The 23,804-nt window shown below is 40.2% G+C and overlaps 3 protein-coding genes across 3 annotated transcripts; all 3 read left to right on the top strand.

Annotated features, from left to right (window-relative positions):
- Nucleotides 1–24: 24 nt before the first annotated feature.
- pik3r6b (phosphoinositide-3-kinase, regulatory subunit 6b) lies at nt 25–8,541 on the top strand. The gene is made up of 19 exons (XM_038694381.1): nt 25–180; nt 321–413; nt 675–787; nt 969–1,037; nt 1,193–1,328; nt 1,443–1,512; nt 1,649–1,832; nt 2,450–2,597; nt 2,691–2,786; nt 2,880–3,237; nt 3,326–3,416; nt 3,505–3,624; nt 3,953–4,063; nt 6,096–6,201; nt 6,390–6,463; nt 6,563–6,653; nt 6,731–6,783; nt 6,933–7,033; nt 7,129–8,541. The coding sequence occupies exons 1-19, from the start codon at nt 165–167 to the stop codon at nt 7,271–7,273; spliced, it is 2,175 nt and encodes a 724-aa protein (XP_038550309.1). The 5' UTR covers nt 25–164; the 3' UTR covers nt 7,274–8,541.
- Nucleotides 8,542–8,832: 291 nt separating this feature from the next.
- On the top strand, nt 8,833–12,892 carry mfsd6l (major facilitator superfamily domain containing 6-like). The gene is made up of 2 exons (XM_038694375.1): nt 8,833–8,984; nt 9,924–12,892. Exon 2 carries the CDS (start codon nt 9,960–9,962, stop codon nt 11,769–11,771), a length of 1,812 nt encoding a protein of 603 aa, XP_038550303.1. The 5' UTR covers nt 8,833–8,984; nt 9,924–9,959; the 3' UTR covers nt 11,772–12,892.
- A 165-nt stretch (nt 12,893–13,057) lies between these two features.
- zgc:171844 (uncharacterized protein LOC100151763 homolog) lies at nt 13,058–23,381 on the top strand. Its single transcript, XM_038694378.1, has 6 exons — nt 13,058–14,161; nt 17,362–17,482; nt 19,663–19,736; nt 20,743–20,857; nt 21,668–21,738; nt 22,453–23,381. Exons 1-6 carry the CDS (start codon nt 14,083–14,085, stop codon nt 22,569–22,571), a joined length of 579 nt encoding a protein of 192 aa, XP_038550306.1. The 5' UTR covers nt 13,058–14,082; the 3' UTR covers nt 22,572–23,381.
- Nucleotides 23,382–23,804: the final 423 nt, after the last annotated feature.

Raw genomic sequence — 23,804 nt, 5'->3', positions numbered from 1 at the left:
AGGTAGCAGCAGTGGAGAAAGCTCAAGAGGAAACACATTTCTTCTCTGATTGTTGTGGGGGCAGAAACTACAATGTAAAAGCCTGGATTAGTGCAGACAGTCTAACTTAGTTTTATTTACAGAAAGGTTGTGTCTCATTTGTTTGATTGTGAAGAGCAGAAACAATGTGTGATCCTACAGGTAAGTGTTTTCATTTCCTCTTAGGCTGTTAGAGATTTCTGTAATACACAAACTTGTTTTGCTGGTTAAAGCTTGGAGTGGTAGCATGCAGACTTGACTGAGGTTGTCACAACAATTGCAAGTGTGATCTTCATTTTTAGCTGATGTGGCTCTCTCAGCTGTGGAGTCCAGCTTGTACAACACCGTCAATGCTCTACTCAAAGAGATGAACAGCAGAAGTGCTTCGCAGAAAGGTATCTACAACTGAAGGAATATCAGGGCAAATATGTTCTAAATGAAAACAATAATATAGTTAATTGTTAAAAGCATGTCATCTTTATTTAGAAAAAATCAATTCCACTCTCACGTCTTTACAGTAAATATCAGGCTACATTTCATAACATGCCAAGCAGCTCCTTTAAGAGTCTAGAGAATAAAACAAAAAAAAGTATAATTTAGTTTAGCACATTGTAAAAAGGTTATCTCTCTGTATTATCATCATGATTTCATTTCAGGAATGCTTAGATGGAGTCTTCAGAAGAAGTTGGAGGGTGATCCATCCTGCAGCGTTTCATTGATCAGAGTGCTGGTTGAAGAGTTGGACAAGAAGCTAAACACGACTGACACGGTTTGCTCTTCAACTCTACTTTCAGATTTCAAAGTCCAGTTTCAAATTTCATGTAGATTTCCAAAAGCTTGGGAGCTTGAAAGAGTTTTTCAAAGCAGCATGCTTTTTTTGGGTTGACAATGGATATTTGCACAAGCTAATTAAAAAGCAAATTTTAATGTAACTTTTTGTTTCACAACAGATTCATAAAACACGGTCCTACATGCACATCATCCCAGTGCTGCACACACTATACTATGTGATCATCCAGGTAAGACACACCTGTGTTGAGTTCTCCATAGTTGTAAATAGATAGAAAATAGATAAAAAGACAAAAAGCTTATCACTGAAGATCAACATTCTATTGAATACGCATTTAGTATTTACTTTGTCATTGTTTTGCTATTTTTGTATTTATCTTTACAGTCTGATGTCATGATTCCTACCAGCCTTTACCAGAAGGTGAATGAGAGTCTGATGAAACTGCTGATATTACCGTCGCCTTACTCTTCTGTGGCCCTAAGCACTCTGAGGAGCATCAAGATGGAAATGGCCACACCAGGTATTTTGCATAAGAGCACACATTTTCAGAAAGTTGAACTTAGCTACACACAATACAGTAGGCTACAGTGTGATACTCTAAAATAAACACACAAATAACCGTCCCCCTCCTCAGGTTCCTTATATCAGAGGAGAATCATTGCAGAGCAGAACTTGAAGAATGAGCATTTTACCATACAGGAAGAGTAAGTAGGCTTTGTCCTTTGAATGACTGTCAGCTTGTATTAAAATGATGCAGAGTACAGAATCCTGCAAAACAATGAATAAACTATTTTATTACAGCCATAATCCCCTCCTTCCCTGATTGTTGATTTCCTCAAGGGTGTTTGTACTTGCTGACCCAGCTGTGTTCTCTGCTCCGCTGGAAGCAAAAGTAAGAGCACACTTGGAGGTGTCCAGCACGCTCAGGAACGCTTCAACTGTGAAGAAAAATGTGGTGCTACATATGCTGCAGACAGGGTTGGGGACGACCTCCCAAAGCTCCAGACTGGCTCAGGCTCTGGAGGTAGGCACATTTGTGAAGATGTTTCAGAAGAAGTGACAAAGACATTTATTGCCATAGAGGGATGCGGATAACAATGTCTGTTTGTCGGTTGGTCAGTCCCACACTTTGGTCCAGACCAAAACACAAAGTTTTTACGTATATATATATACAAAAATTCCCCTCTCACCCCTTGAAGGGGGTATCTTAGCTGTTCCTAGGACTGCGCTCTTCTGGACAGAGACCTCTGATGTTTTGTCTGGTTAATATATATATATTTACATTATTACATAAAGTAATTGAAATAGTTTTGACATTCCCATCAGCTTCAGCTGTAGAGTACTTTTCAGCAAATGTTAGCATGCTAACACGCTTAACTAAGATAGTCAACCTGGTAAACATTATGTCTGCTGAACATTAGCAGGTTAGCAAACTTGTTTTGGGGCACACTGCCGTGCTAGTGTTAGAATTAAGCTCAAAGTCTACAGTCTCACAGAGCTGCTTGCATGGCTTTAGACTGTTGTACTTGCTAATGAATGACGCATCACTTCTCACATAAATACATAAATAATATATTTAGCTTCAGTATCTCCCCTTGTAGTTTTTTAAAAAGTAGATCATGTGTCTTTTCTGTATTTCAGGCTTTAGGGCACCAAGTGGTAGAGAAATATTTCCAGGAAGTGGTTCTTCTTGTGGAGCAGAGTATAAAGCATGGTACAGATGGTCGTGCAAACTATTTGAACAAACTACAACATATATACAGAGACATCTTGACTGCCTCTAAAGAAGGTGTGTTTTCTGCTGTTGTAGCACAGATTAGTAAGAACAGAGATAAGGACATTTAGACAGGATTAATGTGTTATCTTTCCGCTTTTTTCTCAGAAATAACCAGGGTAGATGATGGTCCTTCTGTGCGTGGCACTGCATTGCCCTTTCCAAAGATCAACTTCCTCTTGTGGAAAGACAAAGAGGATCTAAGTGAGTCAGTCAGAAAAACTATTTTATATATCTGTTCATAAGATGTCCAGTCGCTGCAGTAAAGATGTACACTAACTGTATCTTTCCTCAAAGGTAATCTGCTGATAAACTTTGCCCGGCGATGCTACCCAGACTCCAGTGTTGATGAAGAGGACAAAAGAGATTCAGTTCGGTCTGAGGACAGTGGGATTGAGAGAGATCAAAAGGAGTGTGGCTTTGATGACAAAGACAGGCAACTAGTCAGAAATTCTGCATTGGCAGTCAGTCGGAGAAATGCCTTAAAGTCAACAAAGTCAGGACATAGACGGAGACTAGTGAGCAAGAGGACAGAAGAATTTTCCAGAAAGTCTCCTGCCGTTGAAGAAGACAAGAGGCGTCACACAGCACGGATAGCAGTAATGGGGGACGATCGTGTGCTGGGAATACTTACCAATGCTTATCACTCTATTCGGTGAGCAGCTGCATTTCCATTGTGTGTATGTGCCCACTTAAGATTATATTCAGCTTTCCATTAATGTTTTTCATGTAATTCTCTACAGAGAGTCAAAACGTCTTATTATGACCAAGAAACTGAACCTACAGTTCTACTACATCCCAGTCACTGATGTGTTGCCCATGCTCCGTTCACCTGTGAGTTTCAGTGAGTCACCCAAAGCTACACTGACTCGTATACACCTCGAAGACTCTATATGACCCTGCAACACCTTATTCCTCATAGGATAGCCCATGTCAGAATGATGGCAGACTGTCTCTTGCATCCTATTTGGGAAGAGTGGATCCATGGTACAACAGCACAGTCAACGGTCTGGGGGCTGCAATCCCCAAACTGGCTGAACCGGTAACCATAGATTTAAACAATCTACACCCATGCTGGGACCTCTGTGAGGCTGCATTTCGGCAATGCTAAATAGCACACTAAATGCTCACAGCGACAATGCTAACATGCTGATGTTTGGCAGTTATGATGTTTGCCATGTTTACTATTTTCATTTAGCATTTTAGGTTGCTAACACTGACTAATTAACAATAGACACAAACAAGCTGAGGCCAACTGAGCGACAGATATTGCCATCCATAGTGCCACGCCATTAGCTTAGCTTAAAACACAAGAGCAGCAGAATGGGTGTTCATATGGTACCTTCTTCCTTCTGTAATGTCTACCACAGCACTCTCATCACAGACAGCCATCCATGCAAAACCTCTTCCTACTGGACACCCTGTGTTACTACCTTCGCTGTGGGACACAGCCAGTTAACCTGCCGCTCTACTCGGTTAAGGTACAGTGCAGCTGTCATGTGTAGATATTAAAATGTGTTACGCATGCAAATGTTGAAGACTAAGGGCAGCAGAAACGCCACATTATCACAGCAGTAGCAGTGCATTTTGTTAAAGACTTTATGGAGTGTTTCTATATTGTGGTGCTACTTTTAGTTAAAGTGGCACAAATCAATTATTCTTAATAATAACAAATGATTAAATGTCCTTAAACACCTGTTCACTACTCAACCTTGTTTCAAGTCGCATCAGACAGTTGTTTTCTACTCAGATAAATTCTCTATACACCACCTGACCTGTGCCAAATGGCAGACGAGTTGGTGAATACAGTTGTACATCCTTATATTTTTATTTGGTGGAGACCAAAAACAGAGTTAAAAGGAGAGTATATTTTGTACTAGAACAGAAGCATGACTTCAACTGAATGCTAATGTTGCTCAATAACACAAGACTTTACAAGACCTTTATAAGGTGACAAACGCATAAACTACTTTTTAAGATTGTTCTGCTACCTCCTAGTGGCCAAACAAAATAAATTGATGCAGCTTTAAAGGGGCTATATATAGTTTTCAGCGGCCACTAGCGGTGCAGTTTTTTGCTACCTGGTGTCAGAGATGCTCACAAGTGTTTGAGCAAGAGTCCAAGTCAAGTCTCAAGTCTCTCGTGGGAGACTTACGTGGGAGACGTATAATGAATGTTGTATCACCTGCTGCGTTCAAACCAGGCTGCTGATAAAGCTGCTTAGCTATAAGGTATTCTGTAACTGTAATCTGTTTTTCACTTACAGAGCATAGCCATGTAATGTGCAATGCAATCAATGACAGCTTATAAACTACTGTAAGTCAACAACCCCCCATACTCTCAAGCCAGTGTAACATTAACTAAATAAAAGTGTTACATGTAAGTGTTTATGATGAATGGCACAGCATTGCTCATCCACGTGCTCAAACTCATGAGTGAGCAAAATCGGTCACACACAAACCAGACCAAAACACCGGGAGACAGCTCCACACTCCACATGCTGGAAACTCATGTAAACTCCCACTGCAACGTTACAGTAGTATTTTTATCAGCTTGAAGTTGAACAAAGCGATGCTTGTAACATGATAATGTTACATTGACCGCATTTAGCTGACGTGATGCATCGGTGTTAGCTCGCCAGCTGCTTTTCAATAACTTTTTGTATATCTTTCACCGGAGGCTCAGCAATGTTAGCACAGCTACTGTAAATGTTAGTGAGCTAGACTGAATATTATAATGAGATTGTTGCCACACTTTATAACAGTTAAACAGCAGTAAGTAAGGTTACTGAAGTGAATGCATCTTCCACTTTGTTGTTGTTCTGCGCTGCGCAGCGATTGAGAGATGGAGAAGCTGTGAATACCTGAGTATTGTCAATAAATCTAAATTGAATGGGTTTAAACCAACTGTGTGTCGGTTTTGTCGGTTCCAAAACAAAGCGGAGGTCTCTCAGTGATTCAAGGCTTTCTGATGTTGACTGTGTTTTCACCCAAAGTTGATCTGATTCTCATTTGGCCTGAAGGGCTCCAGCACATAAAACTTTGTTGTTGGTTCATCCTTATGTGGAGTTTGTGTTGGAGTCTGTGTTTTGCTGGGAGCCGGTCATTTTATGGTTTTAGTGGACTTGATGTTGTTGTGTGTATGGTATAGATTTAACAGACGAGAGGCTCGAGCATGCACTCACAACCAATGGATTCCCTGGAAAATCCAATCCCGAATCTTCACATAGGAATAGGAACACTGGCCAGAGGTAAAAAAAAAACAGCAATTGGATCATTTTTATGTGAGATTACAACCCCATCACACACAGGCAATAAAAAAGTAATTCTTTTAATTGAAAAAACCATATATAGCCCCTTTGAGTAAAGACACCTTTTCCGTTACTGATTGAAATGCAGTGTATTGCAGAGTAGAGTCCTGCCAACTGTTTCAAAACAAAAGTGTCAATAATATATATATATATCGATGCTGCATATGTACTTCTTGATTTAACTAAATGCAGCATGTGTTTAGATGACCTGCTCCAGCTGTGATGGGAGAGCTGTGGTGAAAGAGGTGTTCGTGTCCCATCTAGAGGCAGACATCCCCGATTTTAGACACCTAAAAGAAAGCAGCTTAAGTATGTTTTCTTTCTGTGTGTGTGTGCGTGCATGTATGTGTGTGTGTGTGTGCGTGCGTGCGTGTGTGTGCGTGCGTGTGTGGGTGTGCGTGTGTGTGCACGTGTGAGAGAGAGAGTGAATGGGTACTGCTACAACTGGGCTAACATTAGCCTATTGCTACATAAAGTGAAGGTGTTGTCTTTGACAGGGAAGCCCTCTTCACGCAGAAGGACTTCAGCAGTGGAAGTCTTTGGGGCAGTCATCTCAGTCAGTTACACAAAGGTACACTCGTTATTAATCGCCCTAATTAATATTGTAAGACTTTCTATTCAGTATTAGCATCAACTGCAGAATTTGGGCTAACTTTTACATCCTCAACAGATCTCTCTAAGCAAACGAGAAGTTGTAAAGGGAGAGGCACCCATGACATGTGGTGTGGTGATTACATCTGAGCCAGCAGCAGTAACATCAGGTTTGCCTTTTGATTTGTATTTATGTTTAGTTGACAGAGGTGAAAAAATTTGGAGTAATCCTTGTCACTTTTTCTAGGTGAGAATTACCTCACTGTCAGGTTCAACAGTTTAAACCCAGTATTCAACACAGTAAGAAGCTTTTTATTTCGACTTGGGAATATAGGCAAATTTGATCATGTTTCATCATAATCGCTATTATTATTTGAAATAATACAGTAGTAATAGTCCTGTAGCTGGACCTCGTTAAGCTTTCTAAACCTTTTCTTTTTTGATTATAGGAGATCCAAACACAAAACATTAGTTTCAGAACGATAGAGCAGCGAACACTCTCAGTGTGCCTGGACAAGGACATTCGCAGGACATACACTGATGTCCGAAGGTCATTAATGACACTGCAACATTTCAATTTCACATGTTCTCTTTCACCTCGAGCAAATTTAAAGTGTGACACGGTGTGCTGTCATTCCTTTACAGGGTAGAAATTTCTCCATGCTTGGACCCAGGATGCAGCATCCAGTCCTGGTTTGATGTCAGCAGCGAGGGAGGGCTGCCGTTGAGCAGATATCTGGACAAAGACCTGTCACTGCCAATCAACACCTTCAGTGGTGTGACCCTCTGAAGGGACATGAGCTGTCTAGTTCATGTGTGCATATAACACAATAATGCCAATCACAAATTTGGTGTCATTGTTCATTAAGCATTTGTAAGCACCTCATATAAACATTTAATAAATAATTTACACACACTACAATATAATTGTAAATGGCTATTTGGGCCCAATTTGGACATTTTCACTTAGGGGTGTCCTCACTTTTGTTTCCAGCAGTTTAGACGTTAATGGCTGGGTGATGTGTTATTTTGAGGGGACAGTGAATTTACACTATTATACGTACAAGCTGTACACTCATTACTTTAGATTGTAGCAAAGTGTCATTTCTTTAGTGTTGTCACATGAAAAGTTGTAATCAATTACTTACAAAAAAGTGAGGGGTTTACTCACTTTTGTGAGATACTGTTAGTGTTTATAATGTATTTGTCAACAACTTTAACTCATCCTGTTCACCCCTAAGTGAATGTTTGTATAAAATGATAATGAATGACAATATAGTAAAACACAGTTATAATAATTAAAACTCTTCAAATGTCCCCAGGTGTGTTTACAAATACATTTTAATGTGTTATAATAATTAATATATGTATTAAATGTGTATATACTGCTTATAATGCTAAAGAAGGGGGTTGAAAATAAAGTGTTTTCCAACATTTTTTATTGAATTCTAAAATGAATTTGTGGTTGTAATGTTAAGCCCTTAAGATACTTTTTATTGTGTTAACTATGTATAATACAAGAACAAAACACATGCTGCATCAGTGACACTAATCCACTGCATGATGATTTGATGCAGTTTGCAATGTGGATGTTTGCATCTAACTACCAGTGTAAAATACCACTTTTACTATGTTGTATTTACTACTACTAAGTATATTAACTCATGTGCTGTTTTTAAGTAGTAGAGTTACTTATACTTAAGTGTTTCCATTTTATGCTGCTTAATACTTCTGCTTTACTACAATTCAAAATTCAAAGGGAAATACTCAATTCCACTCCACTACATTTATTTAACAGCTATAGTTACTAGGTAGTTTTCAGATAAAGGGCAGTCAAAAGATAAGTCATCATAAGCCATGCATCATGCTTAAGCCTGTATAATGTCACCTTTATTGTATCAATGTTTCTTGTACTGCTGCTCATAGGAAAATTAATCTGCTGAGTTGTTAAATTAATTATTGTGACAAATGTCTGAAATGAGGGGGCAGATATAAGGATGAAAACCACGTGACATGAATTCATGATGTGTGTTGAAAATAAACTAACCTTCAACTGAATGTGTTTGTCCTGTGTGAAAGACTTTTATCAGAACAAGGAAAGTTGACATGGACGACGCTTTTCTTTTCAGCGCACCGCATGTGTTTATTATTATTGACTTGTGCTCAGTTTACAAAATATAATGCGATTCATATCAAGCGAGAGAAGCTGAACTTTTAAAAATAATTTTTCATTCTGTTTCATTGGGTGGGTTTTCTTACTGCGACGATCTGCACCAGCACGCACAGAGGCATCCGCACCGTTAGAGGGCGCTGTAGTTGTGTGAATCGCTCCCCAGGTGTAAAACCTAGATACAGTTGAGTGGGTCCACCTGCCAGACGGCTGCAGGTGTTCTCCGCTCCAAACGCAAAAGTAACCAAATCGTGGATGGAATGCAGGATTTCGAGGCGGGAAATGAGCGGTAGAAAAGTTTAAAGAACTTTGTGCCAGCAAATGTCAAAAGGTAAATGTTTTAATTTGTGTTTTTTTTCTCATCTTACTAACTTGACGTGACGTGGACTTGTACTCCACGTCCTGATATCCTGCAGTGACAGGTGGGTGTTTTCAGCCTGACAGGTGTGACTGGTCATCTTGTTCCTGGTTGCTGCTCCTGGTTGTTACAGAACAATACGATGGTTTTATTACTTATGATGATCGTTTTAAAGTTAAGATATTTGTATAGCCTGCCTATTTGTCTGCGCCATTCGGCCAATATCATCTGCGCAAATAAGTTTATATAACGCCGTATCCATACGAGATTTACAAGGAAGTACATGAGCGTATATTCTACTTTTTTAAACACTTGAATGATAAAGGTGACAAGTCAAACAAAACACAATTCAGTGGACAGGAAGCATGACACACACTGACATATGTGCATTTATTTTACCACAATAACTGCATTGTATGTGTGTATATATACTGTATATACACAGATGACCACACCATGAGCCTCCAGAACGGCTTCAGTGCTCCTTGCCAAGTCTGTGGAACAAGACAAGATATTCCCTAACCTTTATGTAATCACGTAATGTAATTGAGATCAAGATCTCCTTTGCAAGAGAGACCTGAGTACCACAGAAAACAAACATAGTTAGACACATGATATTAAAGACGTCACTAAATACATTTGAAGATGAATGTTTATATTATATAATTTGGTTTTATGGTGCTGGTGGTGGAGAGCATTACCTTACACCTACCTGGTTCGAGATCTGCTGACTGTAAATCTTATTCATATTTATATATAAAGATGGGGGACATATCAAAGGGAGAAACCTGAATAAAAGAGTGGAGAAACACCAGCCTTTACGGTCACTCAAAATGGAGAGTGATGAGTTGGCAATCCTTTTTCTTTTATCAGGGAAACTTATCGTCTCTCTGTCTGTTTGAATCCAACCAGGTGCTCTGTGTGACAGAGACCGTGAGCTGCGCTGTCATGAAGAGGAACAAGCAGATTGACGTCAAGCGAGCCCTGGCTCTCGCCGGCACCTTTAACTTCCTGTGCTCCTGTGCCGGAGCCTGCCTGCTCCCCTTCCTCACACTGTACTTCAGACAGCTGGGTCTGACCCCTGTGATGACAGGCTTCGTCATGGGAACTAAGCACCTCATAGCGCTGGTCTGGAGCCCCGTGACGAGCCTGCTCTCCAAACACTACAACAAGAGGCGAGTGGTGATAAACAGCTCTCTTGTGTGTTCGGTAGCGGTCGCTCTGGTTCTGCTGATCATCCCACCTGCAGATGTGCGCCCACAGACCGCCACCTGCAACATGTCTGATGTGAGCAGCAGTCCAACCCAAAGTCTAGGTGGTAACCTGCTCATGAGCAGCGTTGGACTGACCACATCATCGACTAGTACTCGCCCTATAATCAACACAGCTCTTGTTTCTCAGTCTGGTGTCAGTGATAATAAATCTGCTCCTGTTGTGACCAGCAAACCTTCACTTTATCAGCATGATGATGATCATCATCCTCCGCTGTCACAAGAGAACGTATCAGTGGTGGTCAACGACAGTCTTGCAGAACTGAGCAGTGGAACCGTCCTGCACCAGACCACCAGCCCTGTGGCAACTCCGGTAAGGAATAAGAGATCCATGTTCCAATCAGGGTCAGGAGGAGAAGGAGAAAAGACAGAGGAGAAGGATGGCCATTTTGGCTTTCTGGGCAGCCTGAAGGTGATGGACACTCATCACCAGCTTTTCTTTTTGATACTCATCACTGTGTCAGTGTGGGAGTCTGTGTCAGCCCCGCTGGAGTGGACGGCAGACGACGGCCTGTATGAATATCTAGACTTTGCGGATGCTGCGGACCGCTACAGCAGCATCAAGGTGTGGGGTTTACTCGGAGCAGCGTGCGGTGTTGGAGGAGCGGGGTTGCTGGTCAGTCAGATAAGATGTCTCATAGCCGATCAGACCCCTAGGAGCGCAGTGCATTTCTACTGCTATGCTGGTGTGGCTACTCTGGCCCTGCCTGTGGCTACCTACCTCCCTCTCTACCTGAATAAGAAGCGAGACCGGGCCAACGGGCTCCTGAAAGCTGCGCAGCTGGTGCGTGGCTCCCCCCGCGCTCTGCTCTGTGCAGTCACCACCCTGCTGGTCGGGGTAGCCAGCTCGGCCGTGGATAACTTCCTCCTGTGGCAGATGCAGGATCACGGGAGCAGCGAGCTGCACATGGGGCTGTCTCTAGCCCTCGGCCTGCTCTCCCAGGCCGCCTTCCCTCTGCTGGCCGGCCAAGTGTCCAAGCTCCTCAGCCCAGGAAAGGTTCTCGCTGTGGGGGCTGCGAGTCTCGGGTTGCAGTGCTTCCATTATTCCTTCCTCTGGGGACCATGGGCTGCACTGCCTGCTCAGTTGTTGAGCTGTTTCAGCAGTGGAGCCCTCTGGTGGGCCGTGAAGGTCCAGTGTGAGGATGTCGCCACGCCGGGGGCTGAGAGGAGTGTGTGGAGGATCTACAGTGCACTCTCCCTACACCTGGGAAGCGGGTTGGGGAGCTTTGCTGGAGGGTTTGTGGCGCAGAGGTTTGGGCTGACGTGGCTGTTCAGAGGGGTGGCAGTGTGTGTGATGTCGTGGTGTGTGTGTCTGCCTCTGCTCCAGTGGAAAGCCCCTCGCCAGCGCAGGATTAACTATTCTCGCCTTTTGGCGGCTGATGCAAGTGAAGCCAGTGACTCTGAGTCTGAACAGGAGAGAGACTGGCTGGATAAGGCACTGGAAAACGACAGAAGTAATAACAACTATGGACAGAGAATAAACCACTGAAACTACTGAACTCCACATTGTGAGCGTACAAAACACTAAACATAGTGCAGCAGATAGAAGGGATTTACATTCCCAAAATCATAGAACATATTAGAATAATTTCTCATCTTATTTCCATCAGTATGGAAATAAGTATTATCAGTCCCCAACAGATTTGCACTCTCAGTTACGCTCATGTCACTCTTTATCATCAAGCAGCATAGGCCAAAACAGGATAATTGATTTCCTACACTGACAGGTTCAATTGAAATTATGCAATTGTTGAGTTTTTACTCTCATTACTGCTCATAACATTTTCCAGAATTCAGTGTTGCGGCATCCCATCTGTCTTGCCGTTTAATTAGTCTGCAAGCGTCTGCTGTACTGGTGGGATTCATCTCTGGGCCACCTGAGCCTTTACAAATGAACATTTGCATAGAGCAAACAAGGCTGCAGGATTATGGGTGGGCAGAAGAAGGACTCACTAACACAAGGGAAGCTCAGCAGCGCAGGTGTCATGACAATAGAAACAGTGACGCCTCTAACTGAAGCCTCTCTCTGTGTAAACACAAGACGTGTGCACAAGGTGAGGCTGAACTGGACTTGTTTCACCAAACCCAGTCTGTTTATCTAGCGCTAAAGCCACTGCAGACTTTGTTTTAGCAATGTAAGATTAGCGTGTTATGCACGCATGAGCAGATGTGTTTGTTTAATCTGTGTTGCAAAGTGTTTGCCCACCCTGTACCTCATGTCAAATGGCCCATTTTGACCTTTTGGCAAATAAGTCTGCCCTTCAGTCAGTGCGTTCCCTTTCAACAAATGTCTGAAGATGTATGAAGTTAGAAATGCTATACGTGGATAACAAATGCTGTAATTGTATCCAGTGAGGTCAAATTAATACTGAGATAAGTGCTCTTTTATGTGATTTATTTTGTCCCAAAGGTTTTGGTGTCATCAAAGTTTATATGTCTATGTTGATGTGCAAGTCTTCAACCTGTTGCAGACCTGAGTAATGTGAAGACTAAACTAATCCTGCTAAAAGAATCAGCCCCCCTGTATAGCAGGAGCAGCTGATGTGTGACTCCAGCATGAGCTCCTCTTGAGTGTTTGCAATAAATAAATATTCATATGAAGTCAAATCAGCAGCCAGAATTAAATGTTTGCTTTAGATCCGAATCATGTGATTCCAGAGAAATTCCTCCAGACACGAGTCTCTTTGCTTTAAACACACTTTGCTGATAGACATAGGCTGCACTACCGGAACATCTGGCGGCATGAAATCAAGTCGTCCCCAGTCGCTTACAACTGAAATCAGTCAGGCGGGATGGAAAATTCATGACAGCTCGATTCTCCTGTGGATGGTGCTGTTGTAGTGGTTACAGCGCAGCAGACCATTATAAAGGCAGATGTCTGTTTGATTTTAATCCTTTGGTCTTTTATGTTGTTAATTAAATTGCGTATAGGAAGGATGTCTACGCTTGACTTTCACATGCAGTTTTCTGCTTTGAATCTCATTATTATCTCTTTGTATTGTACATTTATCTGACAGCTTTAGCTGCTCATTACTTTTCAGATTACAGTCTTCCATCCCCTTCCTGTCCAGTGAGAACCACGTAACTCCATATTTGTTGATTTTGAATTTGAATGTCTCTGATAACCAGAAGGATAGTATATGGGTTTAGAAAACCTTCTTACTTCTTAAACTAAATTAACTATCTTTAAAAACATCTGGTTAGCTGAAAAATGCATCGCCACAAAGCTGAAAACAGGGCTGTTTCTGATACTTTTTAGAGATGCGTTGGTTGTCACATGAAACTATAGATTAAACCCAACAGTAGGCCTATATAAAGTATTTAAAATTAGTGCGACAGGGACCATTTTACTACACAGTGAGTACTTTTGAAATGTTGCTGATAATACTTTTACTCCTGTGCAGGACTTTTACTTGTAGTTAGAGTATTTAAACAGTGTAGTTTTGCTACTTTTTGAATAGTAAAGAATATGACTACCACTTCCACCACTGTTTAAATTAAATTTTCCAGGTACTGTAGGCTAGTCATCACCGGGCTGCTGCTGTGTGTCATAGTGCGGGTCTGTCAGCAGGTGGCGCCTCACAGCGGACATGAGCTGCCTCAGCTCCTCGGTGCTCAGATCCGCCTCTGTGGGACTCGGTTCAGCATCTGTCGGCAGCTCTCCTCCCGTTATATTCGCTCACGCGTCGCGTCAGTGCTGCACGGTCTTGGTCGATAGCTTTTAGTATTCATTTCCAGGCTGCACAAATATTTTTTTAACGTGTCTGAAAAAAGGAGTGTTTTTTTTTTTTTTGAAGAATATGGAAAAAGAGAGAAAATCCTCTAAACAGTACGGCTCTTTGGAAAAGACGCAGGTGGACGGAGAGACAGAAAAATCAAGTGAGTTTTGAGAAGCGTCCACTGCACACGTTTTTGTCTTTAAACTGAGCTGGATGCATGCTTGGCTTTTGGTACAGTATGGAGTAATCAGCGAGAGAAGGGGATGTGTCACAATGCACCTATACTTTCAGCAGAGAGCCACAGGTCCCTGCAGACATTCACAGTGAGCATGCTGAAGTTATCTGTCAGCAGGGCTGCAGACAGGTCGGGGGCCAATGTGTCGGGGTGGGATTTAGGCTTGTGAACCCCCAGTAGCCTAATTATGTTGAGGTGGGGAAGATTTTTCTGCAGGAAAACATATTTAATTTATTTAACAGTACAAATATGTTTTCTGGGAACTTAATTATTCATTTAAAAGCAGTGTATTTGTCCTAAACCTTCCCTACATGTAGGGTCTAGGTTTGAGCCTTTTTCCACACTGCCAAAAATACAATTCTAACAATATAAAGAATTAATCATTAATGTCAGTTTCACAGATGTTTCCTGAAATGTATTTTTTTTTATTATATATAAATGCACACAGTGATTGTAGTTTAAACCAATTTGGACTGCAATCAAATGTTATTTTCATTATTGAATTAAATGTTTAGTCAAAAAAATGGCAAAAAATAGTGACAATTCCCTCACACTGATGCCATCAAATTGCTTGTTTTGTCCAACCAATAGTCCAACATATACAGATATTCACTTTACTGCCACAAAGAAAAGTAGCTTACACTTTTTTTTTTTTTTTACACCACAAATCGTTTAATCAGCTAATGATTTCAGTTATAATTTCGGTGAATGGAGAGATCTAGAGAATCTTACTGTCAGCACACAGCAGGTCAGCTGAACATGCAGAAGTGTAAAATGTTTCCAGGGGCAAGCATAAAACGTATATGAAGAATAAAGATTCCAGTAATAAAGATGTTCTATAATTAATAATTAATAAATTAATAATTAATACATTTAGCTATAATTAATACCAAATTACATAGTTCTTTCCTGAAAAAATCCTAGGAAACTGTCACCTGGAGGCACCTTTTATCTTTAAATTGATTACTTTAACTTAAGAGATTTTATTTTTGGCGTTCCTCAGGGCTCAGCTCTTGGTTATCTGTTATTCCCATTATATAAACACATTCTCTGTAATATCACATGTGCAACCATTTATTACAATAACACATACAGGCACACATTTATTATTGAATTATGTATGTATGTATTATACAGCACATGGTTGACTTTAACAGTGCCTTAAAGATGATCTACTGAAATGGCATGCAGGACTTGAGAAGTAAAACACACAGCCAGTAAATAATACAAACTGTATTTCCACACAAACCTGCTGTATAACAAGGAAAATGAAAAGTGACAGTGTGAAATTAAAAGCCAAGAACAATGTTGACTAAATTCCTGGAGCCAGTCAGAGGGCTTGGAAAAGAACACATGCAGGCTGTTTCAACACTAAAACACCAAATTAGCCGCTCATATTTCATGTGTATGAGTGTACATGTGGTATGTAATAATACACATGCAGATGTATAAAGTTGTAGAATCACGAGATACAGGTGTGGGTTTGGGGAGATTGTGTGTTTGTGCAGCCCTGATATCTCCAGTGATTATGATTATTGTAATGTCTTTTCACACAAGGTCAGGTAATTAAAAGCCAATCCAAGCTCTGCTAGATGACTCATCGCTCCTGGCAGGGGGTGGGGGGGTGGGGGGATGCTGGTGGATCCACAGAGCTCTGATAAGATCAGCAGCATGGTGAATTTGATCCAGGACAGTTTTAATGATTAGAGTATATTTCATGTGCTTTTTGTGTTTGCCTCGAAATTGAAATTGTTCAATTATACAATTTCGTTGTCCCTTTATGTGTCACAAGAGTCTCTTGAGAGCCTTGATAACCAAGACAGGTGACTAATTGGACAAAATGAGTGCAATTAATTACTTAAATTAAGCAATTTTGCACCTATGGTGCAATGAAATGATGGACAGTATCACTACAGAATCAAGTTTAAATCAGCTTTAAATCAAGTTTCAAAACTTCACCCATCACTTTTTAAGTGATGGGTGAAGTAATTTGGTAAATACAGATATAGGATTTCTTTCTTGCTGAGGGGTTATATGAGAAGACTTATTCCACTCTCTTGTCTGTATGTTAAATACAAAGCTGCAGCCAAAATCTGTTTAGCTTAGCTTTGCATAAAGACTAGATACGGGAAGGAAAAACTAGCCTGGCTTTGTCCAAAGGTAACAAACAAACAAGATAAAATGACTTAATTAGTGAGCTTTAGAATCTTTTTGTTCCCTTTACTTTTCTCATCATGAAAGCAAATAAGCATATTGTAAAGTATTGCTTTAAATCATAATACCACTTAAAATAAATCACTGTATACTACTGTGGGTTTTCTGTCTGTATGATCAATAAGTGCAGTTCACTAGTCTCTGACCAGTAAGTACATAGAACCCGTGTGGACTCTACTGGTAGAACTGAAAAACAATTAACCTTTTTCACAGCAGACATTTACAGCAAAAACCTAGGTGTAAGCTTGGTTCATTTAAGTGTACCAGTAAATAATACTAACAGGCACAGTACAAGAGCCTGCAACTGGATCACTTAAATAGACTGCTATTGTTAAGTTACACATGTCCTTTTCTGCAGTTAAATATCAAAATGTCTGCTATAACACAGTTTATTATAGACACAGCCCATGTTTTCTGCCCGGTAACTTCTCAAATGACATCACCAATTATTTGTGAAGGTTGTTCACACTTTAAGAAAGATCTTAGCCCTTCTGAGGATAATAATAATCCAAAGCATAAATCGAAAAGTCAACAGAAATTACAACATTATGATAAATTTACTTTGAAGTATTACAGGAAACAGAAAAACATGCTGATATCACTGTTAAAGTGATGGTTCTTGTAAAACAGCCACAGTAATGTAACATTATAGGACAAGTTGCCAGCCTCAGTTTTATCTGAAATCATCTGGATGTTTTCCTTGGATGCTGCTTACCAAGTATTTCTTTCAACTTTTCACAATAAAGTTGGTCAAATTTTAACTTTACAGAAGGTACATCATTTTGATGCTTTTGTCGTTTGTTTGATGGTGGCGGTCGGACATTTAAAGTCTTTGAATCTGAAAAATCTGTAAATGAAACTTCCGATTATCAGACACAAATAAACATGTTTTGGTCTTGTCTGTCTTTCAGCAGAGGATGTCATTTCCATGGCTGACTCCACAATTACAGTTGAGGACATTGAAGGAGAGCTGTGCAAAATTGAGCGGATAAGAGACATCCTGGTACGGAGAGAATCAGAGCTGAGATACATGTAAGATCTGTTTCTTTAATAGGACTTTTAAATACATACAATACATAGTACATTTAAATACTTCTCAAACACAGACACAAAGACAGAACATACATGTCATTTCTACAGACAACATTTTGGTTTGTTTAAAAGGATTGGATGCCGACACACAGTGAAGACATTAGACCCAAGAGGACCTCTCGTCTATCATGGGATGTTCCACTGTTTGGACCTCTGCACCCACACATACAGTGAAGCTCTGCTGCACAGGGATATGATTCTGAATCCACCAAGATACTTTTAACAGCCCCTCAGGAATGAGAGATGATGCACCATGGCTGTCAGCCAACAACACTGGGAGCAGCCATGTGCATGATGGCAAAAAGTGTGAAAAGAAAACAGCAGTGCTATGTAAGGTCTTCGCAGACTACCAGCACATACACACACACACACAGGCCTAGTTTTTTTTTAATCATATCTCGATAGATGCCCTTTCCTCCTTTCCCTCTCATCCTTGCTTTGAATTATTTCACCAGTTTTCTACCAAGACCTTCCTTTCCAGCAATGCATAATGTGGCCATGTGATCAATCAGAGAAACAGAGAATAAGGACTTTTGCTCTGGGTATTGTTTCGCCCTGCTAGCCTTCAAAATGACTTGTCTGATAAGTGCTGTGGTTCATAATGACACGTATCAGTTTCACGTCATGTTTTCACTTCCAACCACGTTCAGCCACATCCAGAGGGTAAAAAGTGGTGCACAATCCTAGATTGTTTTTACATCTTGTCTCCACAGGCATGCATGTGTTGAATTATATCAACTGCAAAACAGACAGCAACTGAAGCTCAGCCATTGCGGGGAGAACAAAACAGCATAATGTGAAAACAAATTACTTTTACATTCCTCCTTTTGTAAATCTGTAACTGGTTGGCTTATTAAAGGATAACATTTTGGGCTTTGTCTTTTTAACTTAAAAGGAAGTTGCCTGGCAGTTCACATTAATTAAACAAGGAATTTAGTTAATTAGTGAGCTGTAGATGTGCTGATAGTTGGATTTTGTTACCTTTGGAGGGAACTAGGCTAGCTACTTCCCCTGGTTTCCAGTGTTTGTGCTAAGCTAAGCTAACTGGCCAGCTGTAGCCCTATATTTACCAGACATTTATAAGAGAGATATGCTAAGACTGGCTGCTAACTCTCAGGAAAGTGAATATATTAATATTTTCCTAAATGCCAAATGTGTTTTCCTATTGGTATTTAGTATTTAATATTTTGAGTCATATTTACGTGTTCTGGGGTCTGTCCGTCGGTCCACCACTTCAGTCCAGACAGAAATGCTTCAAGAACTATGGGTTGCATTGCCATGAAATTTGGTACACACAGTAACATTTAATAACTGCCAATTAACAAATGCTATCATGCTAACACACAAAACTAAATTATACTTGCCAAACATTGGTATGTTAGCATGGTCATGTTTAGTGTTATCATGCTAATAAGTACAGCCTTACAGAGCAGCTAGCATGGCTGTAGACCCTTAGATTTGTTTTACTACTGAAATCCTGCTGTAGGCAGTTAATGCAGCACCATCATTTAGGCTGACTGCGCCATCAACAAGACTACTCTCATGCAAACACATTTTAAATAAATACTCCAGAGTGGCAGCATTATGAGTCATTCTGAAATATATGCTGCTGAAGTACACAAAAGTGAAACCTATTTTATTAAAACAACAGCTCAAAATTTCCTCTTTTTGCCATCACTGTAATAGCAGCACACACACACACATACACACACACACAGAAACAGTGGGCCCTGATGTTTTGAAATGCGCCTCAGAGTCAGACGGTGAAATGAGATATGATACTGTCAGGTGTGATTCAGTCAGAGAGGGCAGCGTGGCAGTGTAATTTCAGCTAATAAACTCACGGACCTCACTATCATCTGAGCCCAAAATCTGAGTCCAGTGTTGTTCTCCTTGATAAGCTCATACTATTTTACACAGATAAAGTAAGGATATTGCTGTGTTGCCATCATATAAAATCCAATCTCTGTTTGTAAAGACCCTTGAGAGAAAAATAGTTCTTTTAGTCAACGTATTCTTTACATAAATGGATTTGGGGAACTATAGTTTAACTATACTTTATTACCCAGGCATCAGCTGATTCCTGCAAAATATCAATTCACAGTTTTTTTTCCTCTCAGGATGGATGACATACAGCTCTGCAAAGAAATCACAAGGCTGAAGACGGAGCTGCACAAACTTGTGTCAATTCCAGGTGAATGAAAAAGTCGTCACTGTCTAACTGTGCGGTGTATCATATTTTATTTAACATGCAGACATTTTGCTTGGGATGGGCCACATTTGCTGTATAATCATTGAAAAGACTTCAACCAACTGTAGCAATGTGTTTTTACTTACCTGCCATAACATTGGACTCAACACATCTTCAGAATAAGCTGGTTTTAATTGAAAACCATGACTTTGTAAAAGAAAGCTTTTCACGTCAAAAGGCCTAGCCTGTTTTCAACCCAAACACATAAAGATTTCAAATAACACTGTGTCTCTCGAGGCTTTCCCATATTGCACTTGAATTTTAAATGTTTCTGTCTGTAAATATTCAGATACTCACATTCCTTTGTTCACTGAGTTTAGATGACAGATCTAATATAGAAGAAGGTTGCTGTGGCAGGTAAACAGATAAGTAGCTGAAGTACAGTCGAGAAGTATTTAGTATAAGAATTGTAGTAACTTGTGCGACCCCAGACTTTCTGCTCGGCATCAGTTGAAATCTTTTATTTGTTCGAAACTGTGGTTTATGACCAAATACGAATGACCACAGAACACACTTCATCTCTGAGTGATATCTCACCAACCTTCCAAAAGAAAAAAGAAATGTGAGCCTATGACACTCGACCATGACAATGCTGACCTGCTAAACCATGATTGTGAACTCGGTAAACATTATAGCTACTAAACACCGGGCATTGTAGCATGCTGACGTTTGCATTTAGCTGCGCCTAACTGAAGCCTCACAGAGCAGTTAGCCCGGTTGTAGACTCGTAGTCTTGTTCTATTCTGTATGCAGTTACTCAGTGTTACAATTACTGGCTATATACACAACAATAAACAAATTGAAATAAAGTCTTTAATAAAGCCATCTGAAACATAATGCAGCAGCATATACTGCCAAAACAATTCACAGCAATTAATATATATTTCCATATACAACATTCAGTGACGGTTGTATTTTATGTAAGGCTTGACATGTGACTGTTTAACAGACAAGGACAAGTCCAAGGAGGACAGGGAGAGGGAAGAAGAGCTGCTGCAGCAGATCAACAAGCTGGTAGAGACCAGAGACTTCCTCGTGGATGATGTGGAGTTTGAAAGGCTGAGGTGAGGTTATTACATCCGGTGATTGAAAAGGACTTTGGCTTAGTGGTGTTCTTCTCACACACAGACACAGCAGATATTACAGTGCTGTCTGTTTACAAGACAATAGGTTTCAGGGAGCAAAGAGGTTTCATTAAATGTGTGCAGTTCTAAAGGTCTGAATTTTCAGATTATGGTGATTTAACTTTTTCAAGATTCAACCTTATAATTAGCTTTCAGCACATTGATCAGTCTAAAGATTTTCCCAAACCACTTTAGTTCAATACATCTGCCATCTGACTTTGCCTTGTGATGTTTCCACTGAGGAAAGTGCCTTATGCAATACCTATTGCTAAAAAAACTGACATTTACTTATTTGATTTGATCCAGTTTTTAAAAGCTATTCTCTGATCTTCATAGCTCTCCTCTCATAAACCCTTGTCTTGTATATTTGGATATTGTATATTTACACTGAATAATAAGTTCATGATCACTCAGTTTATTTGTTTGTGTGTTAAATTAGCTGTCACCACTGACAAGAAGGCAGTTGACAGAATATCTTTAAGCGACATTTTGATTGCAGGGTTGTGAGAGGCCATCTTGCTTTATTATTCAACGGACGTGTGAAAATGGATTGAGGACAGGATTGTGTGGCGATGCAGCAGTGAAGTCAAGCCACGCACAAGAGATTAAAATCCTCTCCTAAGGATTTGTCAGTCCACCCTGTAACCTTGGTTTCTCTCAAATGCAGTCCAGTGACATTTAACAAGATGTGCAAAATCTTAGAACCACATACATGACAAATAAAAAACAAGGTAATATTCTCCTCCACAGGGAAAGAGAGGAAGACAGAGAAATGGCAGCCTTCTTACAGTCCAAATTTTCCAAGACATTGGCTGCAAAAGGTGAGTCTAACCATCCATCATGTGCAAGCTTCCAATTAAAAAATGCTGAAGAATCGTGGGTTGAATATTAGTAGCCTGCAGTCACCATTTCTCTCCTCTCATGACACTTGTGAGCAAGAGGATGAAGGTCGGTAGTTTAGTTGTTATCTTTGCACCAGATGTATGGCTCAACCAAAGATGTCTGATCCAAACAAGGAGCTGAACCGGTCTGCTGCAAGCTTTAATCACTGGCTGGCCTAAGTCTCTATGGATGAGCGCATCAGTTAGAACGCATCATGTTTTTAAATCATAATCCATTATGTCTCTCTGGTTGATTTGATGACACCTGTAGTTCCTGGTGGTAACATCAAGTGAGACACTCTGAGCAGCTTTTATGACAACAGCTGGTGAATCTGTTTACAGTGAAGCCAAACAAACCAATTTCTTTTTTTAATAAAGAAGTCAGTGAGAAAATATTTTAAAGGATCCGGTTTCATAGAGCCCACAGCACTGTACAGCAGGGTACAGTAAAAAAGAGTTGGTTGCTTTGCTGAGGAGCCTGCAGCTCTTCATCTAACAGTTTGCTATGGCTGCTCCTTCTTGTCCTATTACTCCCTGCAATATTTAAAACTGATATTGCTCTGCTGGCTACTACAGCCCACTAGCTAACGATCGGTTTCACATGAACATGCTGTTGTGAATAAGAGTTCACTTTCACATCTCCTTTTCAATCAGGTGCTTTGCAAGATCAATCGGTGGCATCCAAATCCCAGCAGACGTCAGCACCATTTCTCCCTAAAACTGGACTTACGCTTCTGAAAGACTGCTGCGGCTTCACCTGCACCATCATGTAACACTGTGCAGACCAAAGCACAGAATTCTACCTGCCTCTACGTGTGTGTGTGTGTGTGTGTGTGTGTGTGTGTGCGTGTGCGTGTATGCACATGTGAGCTTTCATGCTTTCATGTGTATATGTCTGCCCTATTGAGAAAGATTTTCTTCATTAATCTTCAAATGCTCACATGATGTAAGAGATGTGTATTTTAATATATTATGTGATTAGTTATTGTGTTTATATGTCTTTCGGTGGGGGCCTGAGTGGCTTATAGATATACTAATGGTTATGTCCAATTAAGGTAATTAGATATTATGATGGCTGCTCTGACTATTCATCGTGATGTATTAGACACTGTGAGATTCTGTCCCTGAGGCAACAAACTACACTTGCTGATCTCCCTTTGCCAGTTCCTTTAGTAATGTAGCCGTATAATAATAACATTGTTAGGACTGCAGCTAGTGATTACTTTTGGTATTGATTAATCTTTTTTCATCATTCAATTCATTGTTTGGCCAGTTAACTTTGGCTGTACAGCAGAAGAGCGATGCAGTATATTAAGTAAGGTGACAATGTTTTGAGTAAAATGTAAAACTTGTACGTTCTGTAGGTCATTGGGATCCTGATGTATGCAGAGGGCTTTCCTTCTGCATAAATATATGTTTCATTGCTACTCAGTTTATCAGTCCACTACTTAAACCAAAGTCTTTGTCTAAACTGGATGTAATTAGTCTTACAGTAATGTAATATACCTTACAGTATGTGTTTTAAAATAATGGGTCTATAATCAGTTCCTGTGTGACTATGCTGCTATAATAAATACTTTTAATGCTCTTCCTTTTTCAGTGTGCTTAGCATTTTTTATTTTTACCCTTAGTAGGTATTAGGAGCCTTATTAGCCAAATTAGTCAATTGTTGTTGCTGTAATAATAAATATAAGATTAAATAATTTTTTTTAATTTTTTGAATATTTGTAAGGTTTATTTGTCGTTTTAACACATTTTAAAACCCGTTTCTGGCTATGCATCATTGTACACTTGGATATTGCATTTTAAACTGTTTACTGTCACTTTTAGTTAGGTAGATCTGACACTCTTTGCTTGACCTGTTGTCCTCTCTGCTGTGGCTGTGTTGTGGCTTTGGCCATCTAACACCTCCACATGGTTTTGCTGGACTGGGTTGATAGTTGGGGGCAGCCTTCTGATTTGATCCTTAATAAGCTGAGGAAATTCTGTGATCATTTAGTGATAGT

This window comes from Micropterus salmoides, unplaced genomic scaffold, assembly GCF_014851395.1.
Source record: "Micropterus salmoides isolate LMB-PRFRI ecotype aquatic unplaced genomic scaffold, ASM1485139v1 Ms_hic_scaffold_10, whole genome shotgun sequence".
NCBI lineage: Eukaryota > Metazoa > Chordata > Actinopteri > Centrarchiformes > Centrarchidae > Micropterus > Micropterus salmoides.
This window is presented reverse-complemented; position numbering and strand designations above follow the sequence as displayed.